This window comes from Montipora capricornis, chromosome 14 (genome assembly GCF_036669925.1).
Source record: "Montipora capricornis isolate CH-2021 chromosome 14, ASM3666992v2, whole genome shotgun sequence".
NCBI classification, from domain to species: Eukaryota; Metazoa; Cnidaria; class Anthozoa; order Scleractinia; family Acroporidae; genus Montipora; species Montipora capricornis.
Window position 1 is genome coordinate 9,003,362 of NC_090896.1, and position 18,448 is coordinate 9,021,809.

The 18,448-nt window shown below is 40.4% G+C and overlaps 3 protein-coding genes across 5 annotated transcripts in view; 1 reads left to right on the forward strand and 2 right to left on the reverse strand.

Annotated features, from left to right (window-relative positions):
- Window positions 1-1,337: 1,337 nt before the first annotated feature.
- LOC138032843 (uncharacterized) lies at window positions 1,338-15,799 on the reverse strand. Of its 2 annotated transcripts, none has more exons than XM_068880552.1 (2): window positions 13,004-15,799; window positions 1,338-7,190 (listed from the first exon to the last, which is right to left on the reverse strand). In XM_068880552.1, the coding sequence occupies exons 1-2, from the start codon at window positions 13,125-13,127 to the stop codon at window positions 4,396-4,398; spliced, it is 2,919 nt and encodes a 972-aa protein (XP_068736653.1). In that variant the 5' UTR covers window positions 13,128-15,799; the 3' UTR covers window positions 1,338-4,395. The 2 variants fall into 2 exon arrangements, with proteins under 2 accessions (XP_068736653.1, XP_068736654.1); XM_068880553.1 differs by lacking the exon at window positions 13,004-15,799 and adding an exon at window positions 9,651-9,783 and having other exon boundaries at window positions 1,360-7,190.
- LOC138032847 (uncharacterized) overlaps window positions 9,837-18,448 on the forward strand; it is a 61,702-nt gene continuing 53,090 nt past the window's right edge. Inside the window, exons 1-3 of one of the 2 annotated variants that reach the window (XM_068880558.1) lie at window positions 12,143-12,380; window positions 12,506-12,618; window positions 16,283-16,577. The gene's annotated coding sequence lies outside the window, so the exon portion shown is untranslated. Of the gene's footprint in view, window positions 10,152-12,142; window positions 12,381-12,505; window positions 12,619-16,282; window positions 16,578-18,448 lie in introns of those variants that run through there. The other variant, XM_068880559.1, reaches the window with a different exon arrangement.
- On the reverse strand, window positions 16,569-18,303 carry LOC138032851 (uncharacterized). The gene is made up of 2 exons (XM_068880567.1): window positions 18,164-18,303; window positions 16,569-17,123 (listed from the first exon to the last, which is right to left on the reverse strand). Exons 1-2 carry the CDS (start codon window positions 18,168-18,170, stop codon window positions 16,780-16,782), a joined length of 351 nt encoding a protein of 116 aa, XP_068736668.1. The 5' UTR covers window positions 18,171-18,303; the 3' UTR covers window positions 16,569-16,779.

An 18,448-nucleotide genomic window follows, 5' to 3' on the forward strand; every position in this document is an offset into this window, starting at 1 on the left:
TCTTTCCCCACGGGTACATTAGAACCCACAAATGACTAGCTCCCAAAGTCAGTGGCTTCATAGCTCAGTTGGTTAGAGCGTCGCACCGGTATCGCGAGGTCACGGGTTCAAACCCCGTTTAATTCCTGAATTTTTCAGGCTTCTTTACGCAATTGCAAAAATTGTGTTCATAACTGCGAGGATCATAGCTTCACTTGGGAGTTAAGTCTAGCAGATATTCTTCAAATATCAGTGGTCGTCCGTCGAGTGTTTTTTTGTTTTTCTGTTCTTGCTATGTTTTTAGGCATTAGTTCGGCTATTTCGTTTCAAATAACAAGTGTCATCTTCCGCCATTTTCTCCAGCTCCGCCAAAACAGCTGAGCTACCGCGCCTTCCATGGCTGTTCATTAACTTGTCGAGTTATTGAACGATTTGCGTCAATCGTATACAGCTTTATACAGCTGCAATGAAGAATTAACCGAGGGATTTAAGCCAATCAGAAATGTTTTGAATGAATGAATGAATGAATGAATGAATGAATAATAATAATAACAATAATAATTTATTTTTGATTGTTTGCAATTGTTTATATCGCAGTACCATTTCTGGCTCACGCACTATACAAAGGGAATTCTTGTCCTGATTCCTGGCCAGCCATTTCTCAATGTCGTCTTGACAACATATGTATTTGTACGCGTCAGCCACGAGATTCACAAGGTGTCTGGGGTTCTGGCCAACGCCCTAATCACCAAGGTCATTAAAACTATGATGAGGAGAGAACTGTTTTTTATCTTCATGTTGATAATCGTTTAGTGACATAAAACTCATCGTGATCCGAAGCCCAAATTATCAGGATAAAAAGAGGATATGTATAGGTGTTAAATAGGAACGATAGGAACAAGACTTGAGCTATATTAGCCAAGGTCGATACTTCCCTGGTCAATAGATGCACGCAGCAGAGGCGAAGACCGAGGCCTTTTAATTTTATACCGAACTGAAGTTGATGTGAGGAACAATTACACACTGGTGTATCAAATCAAATGAACGAGGCATTTTATGTCGTTAAAGGTAATTGGGTAATCACAGCTTATCCGAGCAATTTGGAAGTTGTCACGAAATGCCACGAAAAGTTTTCGATTCTTAATTCAGTCAAAGCGTGATCACATCCGATATGTAGTTGCTAAGCAACAGACTTGCGGTTCAAACAATGAAGCAGAAAACGGTTGCGACCGGGTTCAGAAGCTCACTTGATCACGAAAATGAGTAGCCTGGGGACCACAGTATTTTTCTTTTCTTCCAGTCACGTGAAGCGGGACGGAAATAAAAGAGACCCTGGGAACGAATTTAAGCGCCTTTAATACACGATTTTAATCTAAGAGGGAAAGTATAAAGTTTATTATAACATAAATACTATACATGTTGAAAGTCTAAGCCGAATTATTATTAGAGATTATAAATAATAAAAGAAAGAAGTTACTCTATAGTTCAATATGGCTTATGGTTTGTTCGTATTTATGAAAACTAAGTCTGCAAAGATCGGCGAGCGTGGAGCCTATTCTCTCCGTCGACATTCTCGTTCCCGTCGCTGTCGTCGGATATTAGGTCTCCTCAGTTATATCGTTATAAGAGATCCATGCAGCTATTTTTTACACACAGTTCATTATTGCAACTTTTCCACTTAGTCGTAAGCTTTAGCTATCTACAATCTTTGCTCAAATCCTGGAGAAGCATACAAACCGCCTTTTTCCCTCTACAATTTTGGTTAGTTACAACAGAATACAACACAACACAATACAATGCATACCTTATTCGTCCGAAAAGGGCTTTTCAAAAATTAAAATTAAAGTAATAATTAAGTACTAAATACAATATGAGCGACCGTATTGTATCGGACATACAATGTCGACCCGAAGGCGAGACATTTTATATCCGATACAATACGGGCACGAATATTGTATTGTGCCTATGAAATGTCAGGATTTAAGTGTTAATATAAACTAGGTATTTTTGGTGATTCAAGACATTTTAATCGTGAAAATTGAAAGAAGCATTTATGTAAATGAGGAGAAAGCTGTATCTGAAATACAGATATTGATTAATAAAATATTTCTGTTGTTTTCCCATCATGAATTATTAATAAGTTTTATAATGTCTAATACAAGCAGACCCCATGAACAATAAAAGCTAAAAACTAAAACTAGTAATGACTGTACACACTCATAATTGGGTAAAAATGTCCTTTTTATGTTTAAATAAAAAATTAAACAATCCACTTTATTTGAATGTCAGTATATTTAGCACGAAAGTACTAATTGATCACACACGTTTTCACCTCTCCAGTTAGAGACGGGACCGCCATTTTTACGTGGTCATCCGAGCCACGCGAAGGTCTAGCCGCTTGCAGTACTAACGGAGTACCCTCATTTATCACTTATTTTAAGACCCTGAGTATTGATCCGAGCCCGGGAATCGAACCCGCGAACTCCAGTTCTACACAGCGCTTTACCGACTGAGCCGCGGTTAAGATTAGATCGTTCTGAATTAGAGGGTTCTTTGTCCTTGTATATATTTGGGAATATGTAGCAGCTGGGAGTTCCTCATGGTACGCTTAGTGATGCTACAATCAGCGACAAAAGTAGTTGACACACTTGTCTAAAACAGCTGCTTTTATCAACAATTTCATACATTTCCTATTCCATTTTATTTACACGCCGTAAATCTCCACCCCCCAAAATAAATGTTGTTTGAAGTAAAAGAAAGACTTGAGGGTCTAAAATACAACATTGGTTTTTGGGGGAGGGGGTGGAGGTTCACAGGGGAGGGGATAGGTATGTCAACTGTTCAAAAAAGGGCCATTTTATAGAAGTGTCTCAATATTTTTGTCCCTCATTTTAGCTCGGGATATATATTTCGAAAATATGGAGTCAGGTGCACACCCTGTCATATATTTAAAGGCCATTATTGCCAGACGTTAGAAGAGCTACTGTCTTACTGGTACTAAAGGGGAAATAATTATCATCTATTTCCTTGTGTTGTTGACGATACTGGCCGCTTGCAAAGCTTGGATCCTATTCAGACTATTCAGCTGGTTGTGCTATAGAGTGTTTTGCACCAGGTGTTGCTCCAGACATTTCAAAAGTAATATAGTTAAATTAGTTTTACTTTTTGAAACCAATTACACATCCAAATTAGATCATAGAGAGCGAACGGGGACCAAAAATGATTTATCACTCGTCCCAATGTTAACCCTTTAAGCTATAAGATCAAAATCTGAATTCTCATTTGTTGCCCCTATTAATTTCCTGCAAAAGTAGTGGAGAGAAGTTGATGAAATATCAAGCACATTCATCTTGTGTGATCATGTCCGTAATTCTCATGACTAGTCTGTTTTACAAAGCATTGATATTACAAGGAGAAATTTAATGCTGATCATTCTTAGGGCTTAAACGTTTAAATGTTATGGGTAGTAAGGCTCGTTTACACTGAGCGATTTTATCTTGCGACAAGAGCTGCGATCGAACGGCAATTTTACGGCGACAGCAAATCGCGCGCGTGAACAGCCGACGATTTCACTGCGATTTGTAGCGCGACAGATCGCAGCCTTGTCGCCGCAAATTCGAACATGCTCGAAATTGAGTGCAACTTTGCTGCGATTTTATCGCAGCTCTTGTCGCACGATAAAATCGCTCTGTGTAAACGGGCCTGTAGAATTAGAAATAGAAGCACTGCTTTGATTCTTAGGTTGACCTTGTTGATGCTACAACGCATTCGTTGGATTTAAAACTATTAGTTTCGATATATTAAAATTCATACTTGGCTCCGAGGCTTGGGGTAATAAAACAAAAGAAATGTATTATTCATTAATGAGCCTCAAGATGATTTCTTTTTTCTTATTCCTTTAGCCTCAAAGCCAAGTATGAATTTTAATATATCAGAATTGGTCTATTTTAAGATGCTAAAAAATAGGGGAATTTTTGTCTGTCGAACGGTGGTCCCGGATTCGTGTAGCGAGGTTCCCGTTAGTATCGCTGATAAAACAGGCGCCACAGCCTGCGTAGACTGTTCACAGTCCCCTGTTTTTCGTAAGATCGTTAGAGGATCGAGCGCTTACTGGTACAACGGTCATCTTGGTTTCATATGTACCGAGGGGACGGGCGTCGGGGTTTAAGGCGGTGGGGGAAATAATTTTTTTTTTTTTCTCACTTCCTTTCAAACTGTGCTCCGCCCCCTACGTAGATTTGACACTCCGAGATGACTGCCAGTAACACAAAGCGCTCGATCTCGACGATCTCACGGAAAATAGGGGGAACAGTGTAAACCCTACGGCAAAGGAAACTTTTTTAACTACAAGGGGTCGTAAGTGGCTTGGTTTTGACAGTATACCAAAGTTATTATACTATACCCAAGTCTATTATACTATACCCAAGTCTTCATTCCTGAGTGTACCTGATTAATGTCGACCAAATAATTTCTGTTAATCGTAAGACCTGCATTAGGGTGTGGTAGATTGTTTGATTTCATAAAGTCTTCAATCACTTGTTTGGTTTTCACACGGCCGTAATGTTCTGCGATTGAGATTAAGTTTCTTCCGGCGTCATCACAGTCATGGTAAGTCTCGAAGAGGCTGGAGGGATCGATGTTTTTGAAGACAGGAAGGAGTTCTCGCACGGTTTCCGTATGGCCGAAGAATGCTGCGGCCATAACGGCGTTCGAGCCGTCTCTCTTTCTTGCGATGATGCTCTGAGGATCAATGCTAGAAAAAATAGGTAAAAGTTCTCGAACAATGTCCAGGTGTCCTTGTCGGGCAGCGAACCACAAAGCAGTGCGTCCGTTGACATCTGTCTCAACAATGGCGTCGCGATTTGACTTTTCAAATAGTGGCAGAAGCAGCCGAAGGAGGTCGAGGTTACCTCCCAGACAAGTTGAATGAAGGTAATTCATTTCGTATTTGTTTTTCTTCAGAATCGCTTCAGGCTTAAGGCGCATCATTTCACACAGGAAACGCGCAACGTTGAAGTGGCCATTCTCAGCGGCGAGGTGCAAGCTTGATTTCCCGTGCATTTTGTCTACCACACAAAAAAGATTCGTGTCAAAGCTCAGTAGCGCCAGAACGGTTGCTAGGTCTCCCTTTTCACTTGAGAGAAGCATTTGTGCGTCTAATTCTTTGGTTTCTGCCAGTTTTGTACAGATCATATTGACAATAACAGCATGACCCTTTTCGTGGGCCAAAGTAAGTGCGCTCAGGCCACGATTGTTGACTAAAAAAACACTGGCCTGCTCCATTAGTAGCAATTCTGTTATAGCTTTATCGTCTTTTTCAGCAGCAAACATGAGAGCTGTATTGCCTGTGTCTGGACACTTCGCATCAATGTCTACGTCTCGTTCCATCAATTTGTAGACTTGTTTTACATCACCAGTCTTCGACGCGTCCAAAAGTTGTAACTGTTTTTTGCTTTCCTTATCGCCATACTTATCCTTTGTAATGTTTTCCGTTTGAGGTGAATCCAAGGCCTTTGTATGACGTGACGGATATCTGAGCTTGGATACCATTTCGTTCACTGTACTTGTGACATAGGTTATCCTGGAAAATCCTTTACGTTGAGCTGTGATGATGGCTTGATCAAGTTTTTGTCCTTCGACGTAACGGCATAGTTTTGATTCGTGCTCTTCATCTTTTATAAAGTTTCTCCAAAGTATCCGGTCCTTCTTCTTTGAAGCCTCGTTGTCAGCTTCTTTTTTCTCCTCAAGTTCAATCGCTAGGCTGAGGAAAATGTTGTGTTTTAAAGGTATCCATTTTTCCAGCCTGATGAAGTCGGTCATATATTCAAGGATGAGTGAAAACCCAGCAGACAAAACCATGAGACACAATAGAGCTGGGAACCAGCCAAATAGCAAGTTGTCATTGGGTTCACCGTTGTCACTGCATTGAGCTTTGCATATTTTGATTCCACACTGCCAACTGTATTGAGTTATTTGCTTGCTGATGTTGTGTTCTTTTAGCCACGATGCTTTTGAGCAACGCAAGACGTCGGTTTCATTTAATGGACACCTTAGGCATGACTTTTCTGAGGAGCAAGAAAAGGATTGGAAAGTAGGGCTGTTAGCGTGTCCCCAATTGTCAAACGACAAGTAAAGCCATAAAGATCCAAGGGAGCACAGTATTGCAGTGATGGACGCAACTGAAGAAACCAAAAGTATTTTGGATTTTTTGAATCCAACAACAGTTGGTGCAAACACAGATAAAAAGGTGCTTTTGAGTCTGATTTCATCCATTATTGGCTTGAATCCCTTGCAAGGAACCAGAAAGTATTCATCCTTATGCCGATCGTATTTCATCTTAGGTTTTGGCTCATTAACTGAGAAAAACTTCAGAGCTATCCCGACGACAACCAACGTGCTCACGATTGTAATGGCGGCCCAGTATCCTGATAAATATGCCATGATTGAAAAATAGAGAATACGTGGTATAACAAGTACAGAGACTATGGATGTGATAATCAGGTTACTGACAGTCGGAGGACTGGCGATGCCATGGTCGACTCTATTATTAAAAAATGTCGATGCTGCAGCCCAGCACAAGGCAAAACAACTTACAGGCATTGTGACACATTGCGTAGATGTTACCTCTCCCGTCTGCCAAACGATCAGTAATTGCAGAGTGAGTTGAGGTCCGGCCTCCAGGAATGGCTCCCAGACCCTGTCGCTGGCCATTCGAAAGAGAATCTTCTCTGCTTCGACGTCCTCGGCGGATAGTTGAGATAACCACTTGAGTCGACATAAAGTGAGACCAGGCTGTATAAGTGGCAACTGCACCAACACTTGCTTCAACCTATCTCTGATCAGAAATTTCCACATAGCATTAAACAGGTTACCTTGCTTTCGTTTAATTTTCAAAATTTGGGTAATCTCGGACAAGAGCTTACCAAAAAATGGGAGAAAGGTTACAGAGATGGTATACAATCCGAAATTAACATGGCAGCTGCGGAAAAAGCTAGCTCCTGTCCAGAAATCCGTCAGTACATCTATGGCAGGCAAATAAAACTCGACTATCAGGGTCTTGACTACCAGCACAGGATCTGTTGGCATTAGCCAATTGGCCTTCAGACCAGAAAGATAGAAGAATGGCAGAATAGGAACAGCAACCAGCCACCACAGTCCCAAAGCTGCTTTCTTCTTCATTTTAGTTAACAGGCTTTCATTCTTTTTGGAACCTAAATTGAAGAGAAAACTAACAGTCAGTCGGATATCAAACGAGATAGACAGTAGACAGAAATGGACGAAGATAAAACAAAAAGAAATTAAAAGGTTCCATCACAAAAGAAACGGACCATATATAGTTAGATAAACCAAAACGAACCCAAGAAAGACAGAATGGAATCAGAGGAGTGTGTGGCCGAGCGGTCAACACCTCGAACTCCGGATCTGGAGATCTGGGGTTGAGGCCTCGCCTGTCGCGTTGTTTCCTTAAACAAGGAACTTTACTCCACTTTGTCTTTCTTCACCCAAGGTGTTCAAATGGGTACCGACGACATACTGTTGGGGGTAACACTGCGATGGACTAGCATCTCGTCCATGGGAGAATAGCAACACTTTTGGGCATGCTTCATGCAGGGAAACCGGGATAATCATAAGCTCCGGTCGTTAGGGACTTTTGCTCGTGTACACCTTTATCTCTACTTAACTTCATATACTGCAACAGTATAATTTATATATGGAACTCTCTTCCACAGGATATGAGGAGTCGAGGAGTTGCAATTGGTTGACTACTTTCAAATCCAAGCCAAGACTTTTTTTAGACGTATTTTGAATTGATACTGTGTAATGTAATTATTTACTTGTTTAACTGTAAATATTGTTTCGCGCTATTGATATCTTGTCGCTTCCTTTCTTCAAACTATTTCTAATTGACATCGCATTATATAATTGTTATTTAAATATTGAAATATTGTAAAGTGTTGTTGCATTTAATTAAACGTATTCCGGACTAAGAATACATGAAGTAAACTCTAAAAAACAATAGTTTTGGATTTTGCGCAAATTGATCCAAAGATCTCGTCGACATTAACAGTTAAGATGAATGTAGTATTCCAGTGGTAGGAAAATGTGCAGTTGGAGAGATTTGTCATAAATTTCTGCGTATTCTTATTCTGGAATAAGATAAATCGAACGCACAACGCGCTATATAAATAATTTAACATTTAGTTCTTATTAACCGAGCGAGAGGTCTGTATGGGAGAATCTTGACCGAGGTCGTAGTACAGACCGAACGCAGTGAGGTCTGCACCAGCAATCGAGCTCAAGATTCTCCCATACAGACCGACCTTGCTCGGTTAATAAGATGTTTATTATATGGCCAAACAAGAAAGCAATGGAACAAAAACAACTGTTCCAACAAGATCGGTCTAGATGCCGGTCTAGATGGTAAAATCTAGACCGCTTTCAATATCGATTTCAATCAATCAAATTCTTGAATGCGGTAGTTCCCAGTCCTTGTGAGACACGGCCATATAATAAGTATTTTTATTTACGGTCGAACCTCCGGGAAGCGACCACCCAAAATGCATTACGGGAGGTGGTCGCTTACAAGAATCGAACCACAGGGGGTCTTTTCCGAGAAGAGGTCCAGGCACAGTTAAATAGAGGTTAGAGAATGTGTTAAGTGGTCGCTTACAAGAGGTTAAAAACAATGGAACATCATAGACCAATTCGGCTAACTCAATGTTGTACCCAATTCAAATCCTCTGGGAATAAAACGTTTTGTTCCAAGAATTTCCATATCATTTAAATGTGAATGCTTCATTGTCATGCAAATTCAACACACAAAGAATCTTAACCCCGAGAGATTTGAATTGGGTACAACATTGAGTTAGCCGAATTGGTCTATTGATCGTCAGGTCCAAAAAGTGGTCGCGGTCGCTTACAGCCGGTGTTCCAACTCTAGGGCGCAGGTTCCAACTCTAAGGTTACCTCAGGTTCTAACTCTAAGGCTTTAACTGGGAAAGTTTTGGTGTTTTGGATAGGCGGTCGCTTACGAGAGGTGGTCGCACTTGGAGGTTCGACTGTATTTATCTATTTACAGCATACATTAATTTATTTTTTATTTCAACGAAATGCCTTTCCCGGTAATTTCTCCTGATCGCACATCTTTGACACATTGCGTTGATCCATGGCTAGAATTTCTTGGCTGCATTAAATCAAATTAAAGACCCCATGCCAATATAATCAGAGTACTGTCACTAGAGAATTGTAAAATCCGCCTCAATCTTCGGTAGTTATTATTATTTGGCGGTTCAAATCGATTCAGCAAATCTTTTATCAACGTTATAGTGCTCAAAGTTCACTCCTCTCTTGCGTGATCACTTACATTTCCATCCGGCACGGAAACCTAGAATAGCGCCGCTCAGATGGGTAGCATGACAGTGTTCCAACTTTAAGCCACTTTTACCAGTCCTTTTGCACAAAGAACTCGCAACCAATGTAAGGCTTACGCGGATATAAGAGCGAAGAACTTACGAGCATCATGACAAAGCCAAGTCCCGCGTATGCAAAATGATTTGATGTATCATCTATTACGCATTGTCGGCATTGGTATTCAGGCTGCCCAATCCGGCATAGCAAATAAGGAGTAGAATATTAATCAGTGTTAAAACAGTGAAACAACTTAGAATTACCTTTCTTTTGGTGCTTGGGATACCGGAGTTACCCAACGTTTAACTAAACATGGCTGTCGGGTGTGAAAAAATCCGATAGAAGCAGCTCTTTGTCTTCAACCAGGAAAACGAAAGCACCTCCTCTCAAGAGGAAATTCACGGGTCTTGGTGACGCAAGAATGTCTGCTTAAAAGGGAAGAAGCCACTTCCCACAATGTTGCTGTGAAAAACAACTACTATCAACTTACTGTATCACATACTGGAGCCAATCACTCGATACTAGAATTGCAATAGACATCTGCTGAGTTAATTTCCGGCCTAATACAAGGTGAAGAAAATAAATGTAAATCTTGAATGGAATGACAGGCCCGCTGGAACTTTTACCTCAACTGTTGCATTGCTGGTTTTGTCTGATGCAAGCTTTTAGTGGGTATTGCACACTATTTGGAGGATTTTGATAAACACCACTGTATTCAGGGTACTTTGAAAATCTGCTGTTCATTTTTGGAGATATCGCCCGAGGTTTGTATTTCCTGTTTGTTTTCGTAGGGTCTGACCCCTGAACATGCATAGTGTATAAGCTCGGCTTTTCTTATTTAATGATATTTTATGAAAGATTTTCTTTGCTAGTTTTCTCCAAAGTGAATGGATCTAGAAAAAAAAAAACAACATTTCACCGAGAACGACATTCCCTTGTTTTTATGTCATGGACAACCGAACTCTTTGAGCGGAAAGTTCAGTAGGGATCGCGTGACAAAGACCGATTAATGTTTGTGTCGGAATGCCTTAACAAAGGTCAAATCTTTTGTCTGCCTGTTACGTACAAACAAAAGAATTCATAACCCGGATGATCAGATCTTCTTCCTGTTTACAACTGCGCTTTCGATCGATGACAACTCAGATTTTTGTGTCCAACAGCACGACAAGCACATCATGCACTTAGTATTCTTATAGTAAAGCACCGCCTGGAACCCGGTGTTTGTTCAGAATATTTTGTAAAGTTAAAAAGAAAAAGAATAATAGTTGGCTGAAGAGATTAACAGCAGAGGTTGGCGAGTTCAAGTTGTATGACCACGTGCACATTGATATTCCTAGCGAACTGTAACCAAAATATAGCTTTTACATTAGAAAAGGTTTCACCTCTTACAGGATCGGTTAGAGACAGCAAGGCCAACATGGCCGCCGTTTCATTGTTGTGGGACACTGGATGTGACGTCCTGTCAAAACGCTCTACACTAAACCAAACCTCTTATCTCATTATTTCATCCTTCACTACTTTGAAGGCTGTGTTTACACTATACCGGATAGCTTTTCTTGTCTACATGAAAAGCTATCCGATATAGTGTGAACACTAGTTTATAATTACACTACGCAAAAGAAAAGCATGCACTCAAACCCGCTGCAAACGGACGCAACGTTATTGTTGGCCAACAACTCCCAGTATTGTTGGATGTTATATGTTGCGTCTGTTTGCACACCCTGTTGCATGTTCTTCGGTGTTGTTGGGAGTTGTTACGCAAAGTTTGAAACCGATCAAACTTTAAGCGCACCGGTGGCTCAGTTGGTTGAGCACCGGGCTGTCACGCAGGAGGTCGTGAGTTCAACCCCGGCCGGACCAACACTCAGGGTCTTTAAATAACTGACGAGAAAGTGATGCCTTTGTAACTACATCTGCAAACGGTTAGTCTTCTCGGGTAAGGACGATAAGCCGGAGGTCCCGTCTCACGGCCCTTGTTCATTAACTCTGTGGGACGTTGAAAACCCCATACACTATTCGAAAAGATTAGGGCACGGAGTTCCCGGTGATGTGGTCTGATCATTTCCAGCACGTGGTCGGCTTGGCAGGATTAGCTTGAAGGGCTTCGTGTGAATGAGACCACAACTTTGTATAACAGCCAGAAGTCAGGCTACTTAGCCAAGTGCTGGAGCCTTAGATTAAAGATTAAAGATTAAGCTACGTGCACTGCCGCAAACACACCCAACAATATTGGGAGTATGTGATAATCCACTTTTAAATCGGTGCGGCACCGCTTTGCTCCGTTACAGCTCGTGTGTGGAAAGAAGCTGTATCCGACATGGTTTTCGTGCCGGCGCAAACCCTATCTTGTATGGTGTAGACTAAGAAATATTGAAAACATTCCACGCATACTTTAAGAAATTGTTTAGAAGAATTCTTGGCCGATTTTTATCCCTTTTTCTTAACGTAAGCGTTCATTTAGGGGCACTTCTTCTACGTTGACACCAACCAGGGTCGATCCGGTGAGTTTGCGCTTTAAACGGGTTCCACTGTGGGTAAAATGTGTCTCGATCTCTCCCGAATAATTACATTTAAGGCTACATTGAACCCACCATTTCATAGACCGCAAAGAATTTACTTGTGATAAGATACAGAGGTCACTGAACATCATTAGATATACAATTCGATAAAATTTTTTGGTCACATTTTCATACAAATTATTATTTATAACAATCTTATTTGCATGAAGAGCTAAGGGTCAACTAAGCATTTTACTTAGGGGATTGAAACACTTTGAAAGAGAGAGGGGAAATGAGGTGCACAAGAGCAACATGAATGAGGCTAACCGACTCCTTTATTTCCATCCCTTTTTGAACACCTTCTACTCTAGAAGGACTACTGCTAAAGTGCTAATGTAACCATATTATTCAAGTTCCCCTGTCATACGATCGAACAAAGATAAATATTGATACTGAAAATTGCAAGTTCCGGCATTGAGAGTCAGCAGTAATTTGGTAAGTCGGCTTTGGTGTTAAACCACCCTTGGCTATGAAATCCGCTAGAAACTTTGATTTTTATATTCGGCAGTTCATGCTGATTCAACAAATCCTTATTTATAATTCCATCCACTGAAATCTAGAATAGCACTCAGGTGTATGAACAGACTAAAAGCATCTTTTGCACGGTGAATGACCAATGCCAAGGCATATGAGTGAAGAAATGGCTTCATGGGTTAGCAGAATCAAGGCTTGAGTAAGCATCTGAGAGAAAGCTGCCACCAAATTGAGTGAAACATAAAAATGAACGCTCAAAACATTGAGAAGATATAAACCACACAGCAACTACAAAAGTAGCCATGGATGGACATGAAAACGTTGGGGTTTTTGAAAACTTGCTGTTAGTCTAACAGTTTTTCAAAGTTCATTTTTGACATTTGTAACAGTTTCATATGGCGCTTTGGGAGAGACGTTTGTTTGACACGAAACTGTGATTTTGTCAGTTACAAGCAAATTCCTCTCTAACGTTAAGTTCCTTAGGGAATAAAGACGCCAATATTAACCCACTTAAATTAGACAGCCGTGAAACAGCTCCTTTAAATAGTGTTGCAATAGTGAAACAACATATGTTACACAGTTACCTTTTTGCGGTATTTGGGATACGATTTCTGCATAACTGCTAGCCAGAAATGACAGTGGAAATGAACGAAATATACGGCTACAAGCTGTTCCCTTACTGCAAACAGGAAAATAATCATTAATCATTAAGTAATCATTAATCTGAGAGAAAGCTGTATTCTTTTCTCATTTGTATTCATGGCATGTCTTTTAGTTTGGGTCTCCTAAGTACAAACTATAGATTCCATCACGCGGATGAACGAATTATCTTCCTGTTTTCAACTTCGCCTTCGATCAATGCCAATTCAGATTTTAAAGCACACGACCGCGTCAGGCATATTCCCTTGGTTTCTCACAGCAAAACATTGCCTTAAACTCAAATTGCGGGGTTTTTTTTCTTTCCTTTCTTCAATTCTTTTTTATTTTTATGTTTTTGCTTTTTCTTTTGTTCTTCAACATCTTCTGTAAAGTTTAAAGACAATTTACAAAACAAAAATTGGCTAAAGAGATAACCGAGTGTTAGCGAAGTTAGACGACTACAAATGATTACTTTAATTAACTTAAATTCCTTACGTTCTGTTAACACTTTAGAAACAGGAATATTACATCAAAACAAAAGATTTAACCACTTCGGAAACGCCGGAAATATTGGTTGGTTAATTAATGATCATTAGGCCTTTGACAGCGCGACATAACATCCCATACTCAGTTTTTATTATTCACAATCACAGAAGAGGTTTCTTGGCCAATTGTGGCTAAGAAAGTTCAGATCTTGAGCCAAAATCATTGGCTAATCTCTTAGAAAAACTCCAACAACACTGTCGGGCGTCGTAAACCTCATTTAAGCAATACACACTGAAACTGAAAGAAACATCCAACATTGACGAAAACTCATAGGCTGACCACGTTGGGAAAAATCCAGATAGCAGGGGGAGAGGGGTTCGTCGTGGGCTTTTGAATGGACGCACTATAGAACGTTTTCACATGACGTCACGGCGGCCATATTGGTGCTCCAAAGCAATGGAACGGCGGCCATGTTGGGCTCCCAAACAAAACCTGTGGGAGTTGAATTAAGTAAACGGTTTCTTTTGTTCTAAAAAAATTGCATAAATACTGGCCACGTGAGTGAAAACTCTCTCTAGTGAACGTTTCGGTAGTGAAAAGGAGGCCTTTGTAGAGAAGAAAACACAAGACTGAACATTTGGACTGCACACCGAGAAAAAAAAAGAGAAGCTCAGAGATGACCGTTATGGGCTTTACCATGCGCGGGTAAACGCGAGAAGTTTAGTCACAGTTGGTTTTAGGCGAGCCTTCAAACGGTCAAACAAAAGAGATTGGGAAAGTTCAAAAAAGCTAAATAAAGTTATTTACTGCTTTTGTTTTATCGTTTATTGTTTAAAGCTTAACCCTCAAATATCTTTATGATTTACATAATTATTTGGAGCTCGGTTGAAAAAGATCTAGTTAATACGTTTTTAACGCGAACTTGATTGCGCCATTAGCTTTTGTGAACGCTCAAGAAATATACAGTGGCTGTCGGGGTGGAGCCATTTGCGCGAGAACTGATCGCAGCTCAATTCTTCTTACTCTCGCGGGAACGTAATCTGGTTGTGCGCTTTGCATCGCAGAAAGAAATTCAAAGTGCTCTGCTCTGAACAAGGGATTAGCTGCGCGTTTGAGTGAAAGACAAAGCGGTTACTTGCTTTGTTTTATAAGAAGCTAGTTTAGTTGTGCGGAATAAGAATCTGCTTCATTCTGTTCGCCACTTTGAGGTTGCGCGGGAGACCGGGTCGGCATGGTTGACAAAGTGCATTGTAGGACAGTCCCGCAATGCACTTTGACAACCATTTCGACCCGGTCTCTCGCGCAGCCTCAAAGCAGGGCGGATATCCGCTCTGCTCAAAGTGGCGAATAGTCCGTGGAAATTTATCATTTATTACTATCCTTAATACACTTTTTAATTTTTTAGGTTCCTGACTGGGAAATAAGATTTCGAAAAGAATGGAACTTTGTCTAGTTCATCTTGTTAATAATGCCTATTGCGGGTCCTTTATCGCTTTAGAACTTGATAAATCCCTTGCGAATGGCAAATCACAGATTCTTGTCATACATGTATGTCTCTCCAGCATTATATCAAACGTTACAGACATTTAAAATGAACTTTGTATAACTGTTTTTCAACTGTTGGGCTACGAAGGTTTCAAAAACTACATTGCAATCATTTTCAATCTTCAATTCTGTCCATCTGTTCCTCTTTTTATACTTGCTGCGTTATTTGTGTCTTCTTTTCATGTTTTGAGCTGCTATTTTTATGTTTCACTCAGATTTGGTGGCGGTTACCGTTGTTTGAATTTTGCATAATTTCTTGACATCAAAATTTCCAAGTAAAGGTTCCAGTCCCTTTCCTTTTCAGCTTAAACTTCTCAAACCTATGAAAGCCTCAGGACCAGATAAATTTTCTCCTTGGATTCTTAAAAACCCAGCTCATCAATGTGCTGCTTTGTTACAAAGGATTTTTCAACAGTCTTACGATTCTTTATGCCTACCAGAAGATTGGAATGTATCTTCAGCAGTAAACACTGACTTGAAGTAGCTGTTGAGTACATTTGCCTTGCCACTATTTGAATTGATAAAACGATCTCCATCACGCAGGGGAGGAAAACCAATAGATTCTCTTCTTTTCAATGTGACATTTCCTTCTTCAAGTTAAAGACCGCCTCCTACGACCGCATTTACATAACATTCACGTACCTGTTGTATCCGTTTTTTGACTGAATTTCTGTAAAATTTGTAAGACTGCCAATGAGAAGCAAGTCTAGATCTTCTGGCTTTTTTGAATAATCTCTCTCGCTTACGAATCATCCTCTTTAGTTGGATTGTGATCCAGGGGAGCTTCCTGTTGGATTTAACTCGTTTCTGAGGCACATGCTTGTCAACTGAAAAACCTGAGGTATTTTGCTTTGCACGGAACTCATGTGCAATTTTGTTAATTTCCTGTTCCAGTTTTTCCATGTCAGCTTTTCTAAACAGGTAAATATTATGGTCAGGTTTAGGATCTAATTTTGGTTCTAATATCATGTCAAAGAAGATGGCGTCCTGGTCGTGGCTAGGACCAGGTGTATGTAACTTGTTTGTTGCTTTATTAGGATTTGAAGAGAGCAGTAAGTCCAAGATATTGTTACCCCTTGTGGGTTTTTCAACAAGCTGGATTAAATTGTTTAAGTGGACACAATCCAATAGTGTCAAGCAAATAGACACACCAGTGTGAGAGTTAACTGACAAACTTTCCCAATTTATTCCAGGGTGGTTAATGTCTCCACCGATTAGTACTTGAGGATATTTTGGTGAATAACTAGCAAACACTTTGTCTACAGAAGCACAGAACTGTTCAACTTCATCAACAGAAGATTTCGGTGGACGGTAATAGGAAAACAGCTTTGTGCAACCCTGCAGTTGAAGAGAAGCCCATACAATTTCACAGTTTGAGTCAACATCATTTAAGGGATAGCTAACAAGGATATCCTTAATTCCAATAAAGACTCCTGCTCCAGCAGAGTTTCTATCCTTCTACACAGTGCAATTAGATGGAAAAACACTGTAAGTAGGTTCGCCATCTAGTTTTGACTCACATCCAAGAATAATATCAGGTGAATGGTGGTTTAAGAAGCTCTGAAACTCGGAATTTGATTTCCTACCTAATATACCATTGTAGTTTGCTATGACAAGCTTTAATGACCTTGGGCTTGGCAAGTTATCTTTGGTGGAGCTGGATTTCTTAGTGGAAAACCCCCTTCGCGGTTTACTTGTGTTTCATGATGGTGATAAAAGACTCGACTGATAGCTGAGATATCTCCTCACTGACCGCGCTTATTTCGATCTTCTCTTCTTCTTGGCCATTGTCATCATTTTCGTCTTCATTCTCATCCTCATCTTCACCGTCTTCTTCGCTTTCACTTTCGTCCTCTTCAACATCGTCGGCGTAACTGGTTGTCCCGTAAGCGAACCCTCTAGACCCGTAACTAGACGAACCAGACCCGTAACTGAACCCACTCGTCCCGTAACTGAACCCTCCAGATACATCATAGTCCTCATGATAATCATCACCAACCTCATTCCGATGGCGAGCGTAGGTGTAGCTACGAGCTGAAATAGGACGAGAATAATAAAGTTAGGGCGGCCAAGATTTACGTTTTCCAACTAATATTAGGGACCTTAAGCACGCGCGTTTTTGAGACGCGGACGGCAACCGGAAGTGATCTGTTTTCCCTTTCAACTTGTCTTCACTTAACCACATTTATAGTGCTAAGTATCGTTTCTCCATTAGAGATGATTAGTATAAAAATCTTGGAGACATCACTGTCCTGGCACGCGTAATGTTCTCTTCCGGTTGCCGTCCGCGTCTCAAAAACGCGCGTGCTTAAGCTCCCTATTGAGTTGCTGATTGAGTATCAAAAGCAATTTCAAAATCAGTTGGGTTTTGTCCTGTCAAAAAACGCAAATGGCAACAAACTTTGGCGCCGTCCTTTCAAACTATTAGAAATAATATTACAATTCTAACTTTAGTGGCCTATTTGCGTACGTTTCCCGCGCTTAGGGCAACGACGCCTGTTTCTTTCGATGGGGTAGGGGAAAGACTGTTCATTAGCCAATATCAAAATACCATAACACTCTTTGTTTGTCCCTTCAAAATTTTGCATAAGCATTGTTTCCAGTTTCTCTTGGAACCATTGCATGTAATTCCCAAGGGAAAACAAAAATGATGCTTATGCAAAATGCAGGGACAAAGAAAGAGTATTATGGTATTTTTAATAGTGGCTAATGAACAGTCTTTCCCCTACCCCCTACCCCATCGAAAGAAAGAACCTCAGGGTGGTCAATGACAATAACAATCATCATTATCATCGTCATCATCATCATGAAGCACTCCAGACCAGATATGGCAGTTCTTGAGAAGGACATCACATACCGTAATATTATAGATGTATCAAGCATGCCCTTTTGACACCCGTGTTGTCGAGAACGAGAAACAAAAGTTGGACAGGTATCTGACTGGTTTATTAGATTATCACCGTCCATCTGATTGGCTAGGGTAATCAATATTATTTAGGTTTCCGAAGGTCAAATTTGACCACTTCAACTGTTCTAACTGCAAGCAACAAAGTAAGGAAACATTGCTAACTTACTCGACATGATGAGCTCTTTAGTTTCCTTGGTTTCGTAACCACATTTTGGGAAGGAATCGGCTGCCCTCTAGTGTAGCTTATACCCTTACTTCTAACGTTGGTCTCCACAGTAACACGCCTAAAATAATTCAAAATAGAATTACAAGAACTGTTAAAAATCATGTTAAAAAGGTTTTGGAGGATGAGGACCGCTAAGTTAAATCTTGGACTTGATTAAGTCATATAAGACGTCTGCACAAACAAAATTGTGCACAAAGACCACGAGAAAAAACCCCGAAATCACTT

Excerpts from the sequence above, each read along its gene's own strand:
- LOC138032843 (XM_068880552.1), bottom strand. The coding sequence starts at position 13,127 with ATGATTAATGATTATTTTCCTGTTTGCAGTAAGGGAACAGCTTGTAGC. Across the intron at positions 7,191-13,003 it reads ATCCCAAATACCGCAAAAAG|GTTCCAAAAAGAATGAAAGC; the intron begins GTAACTGTGTAA and ends TCTTCAATTTAG.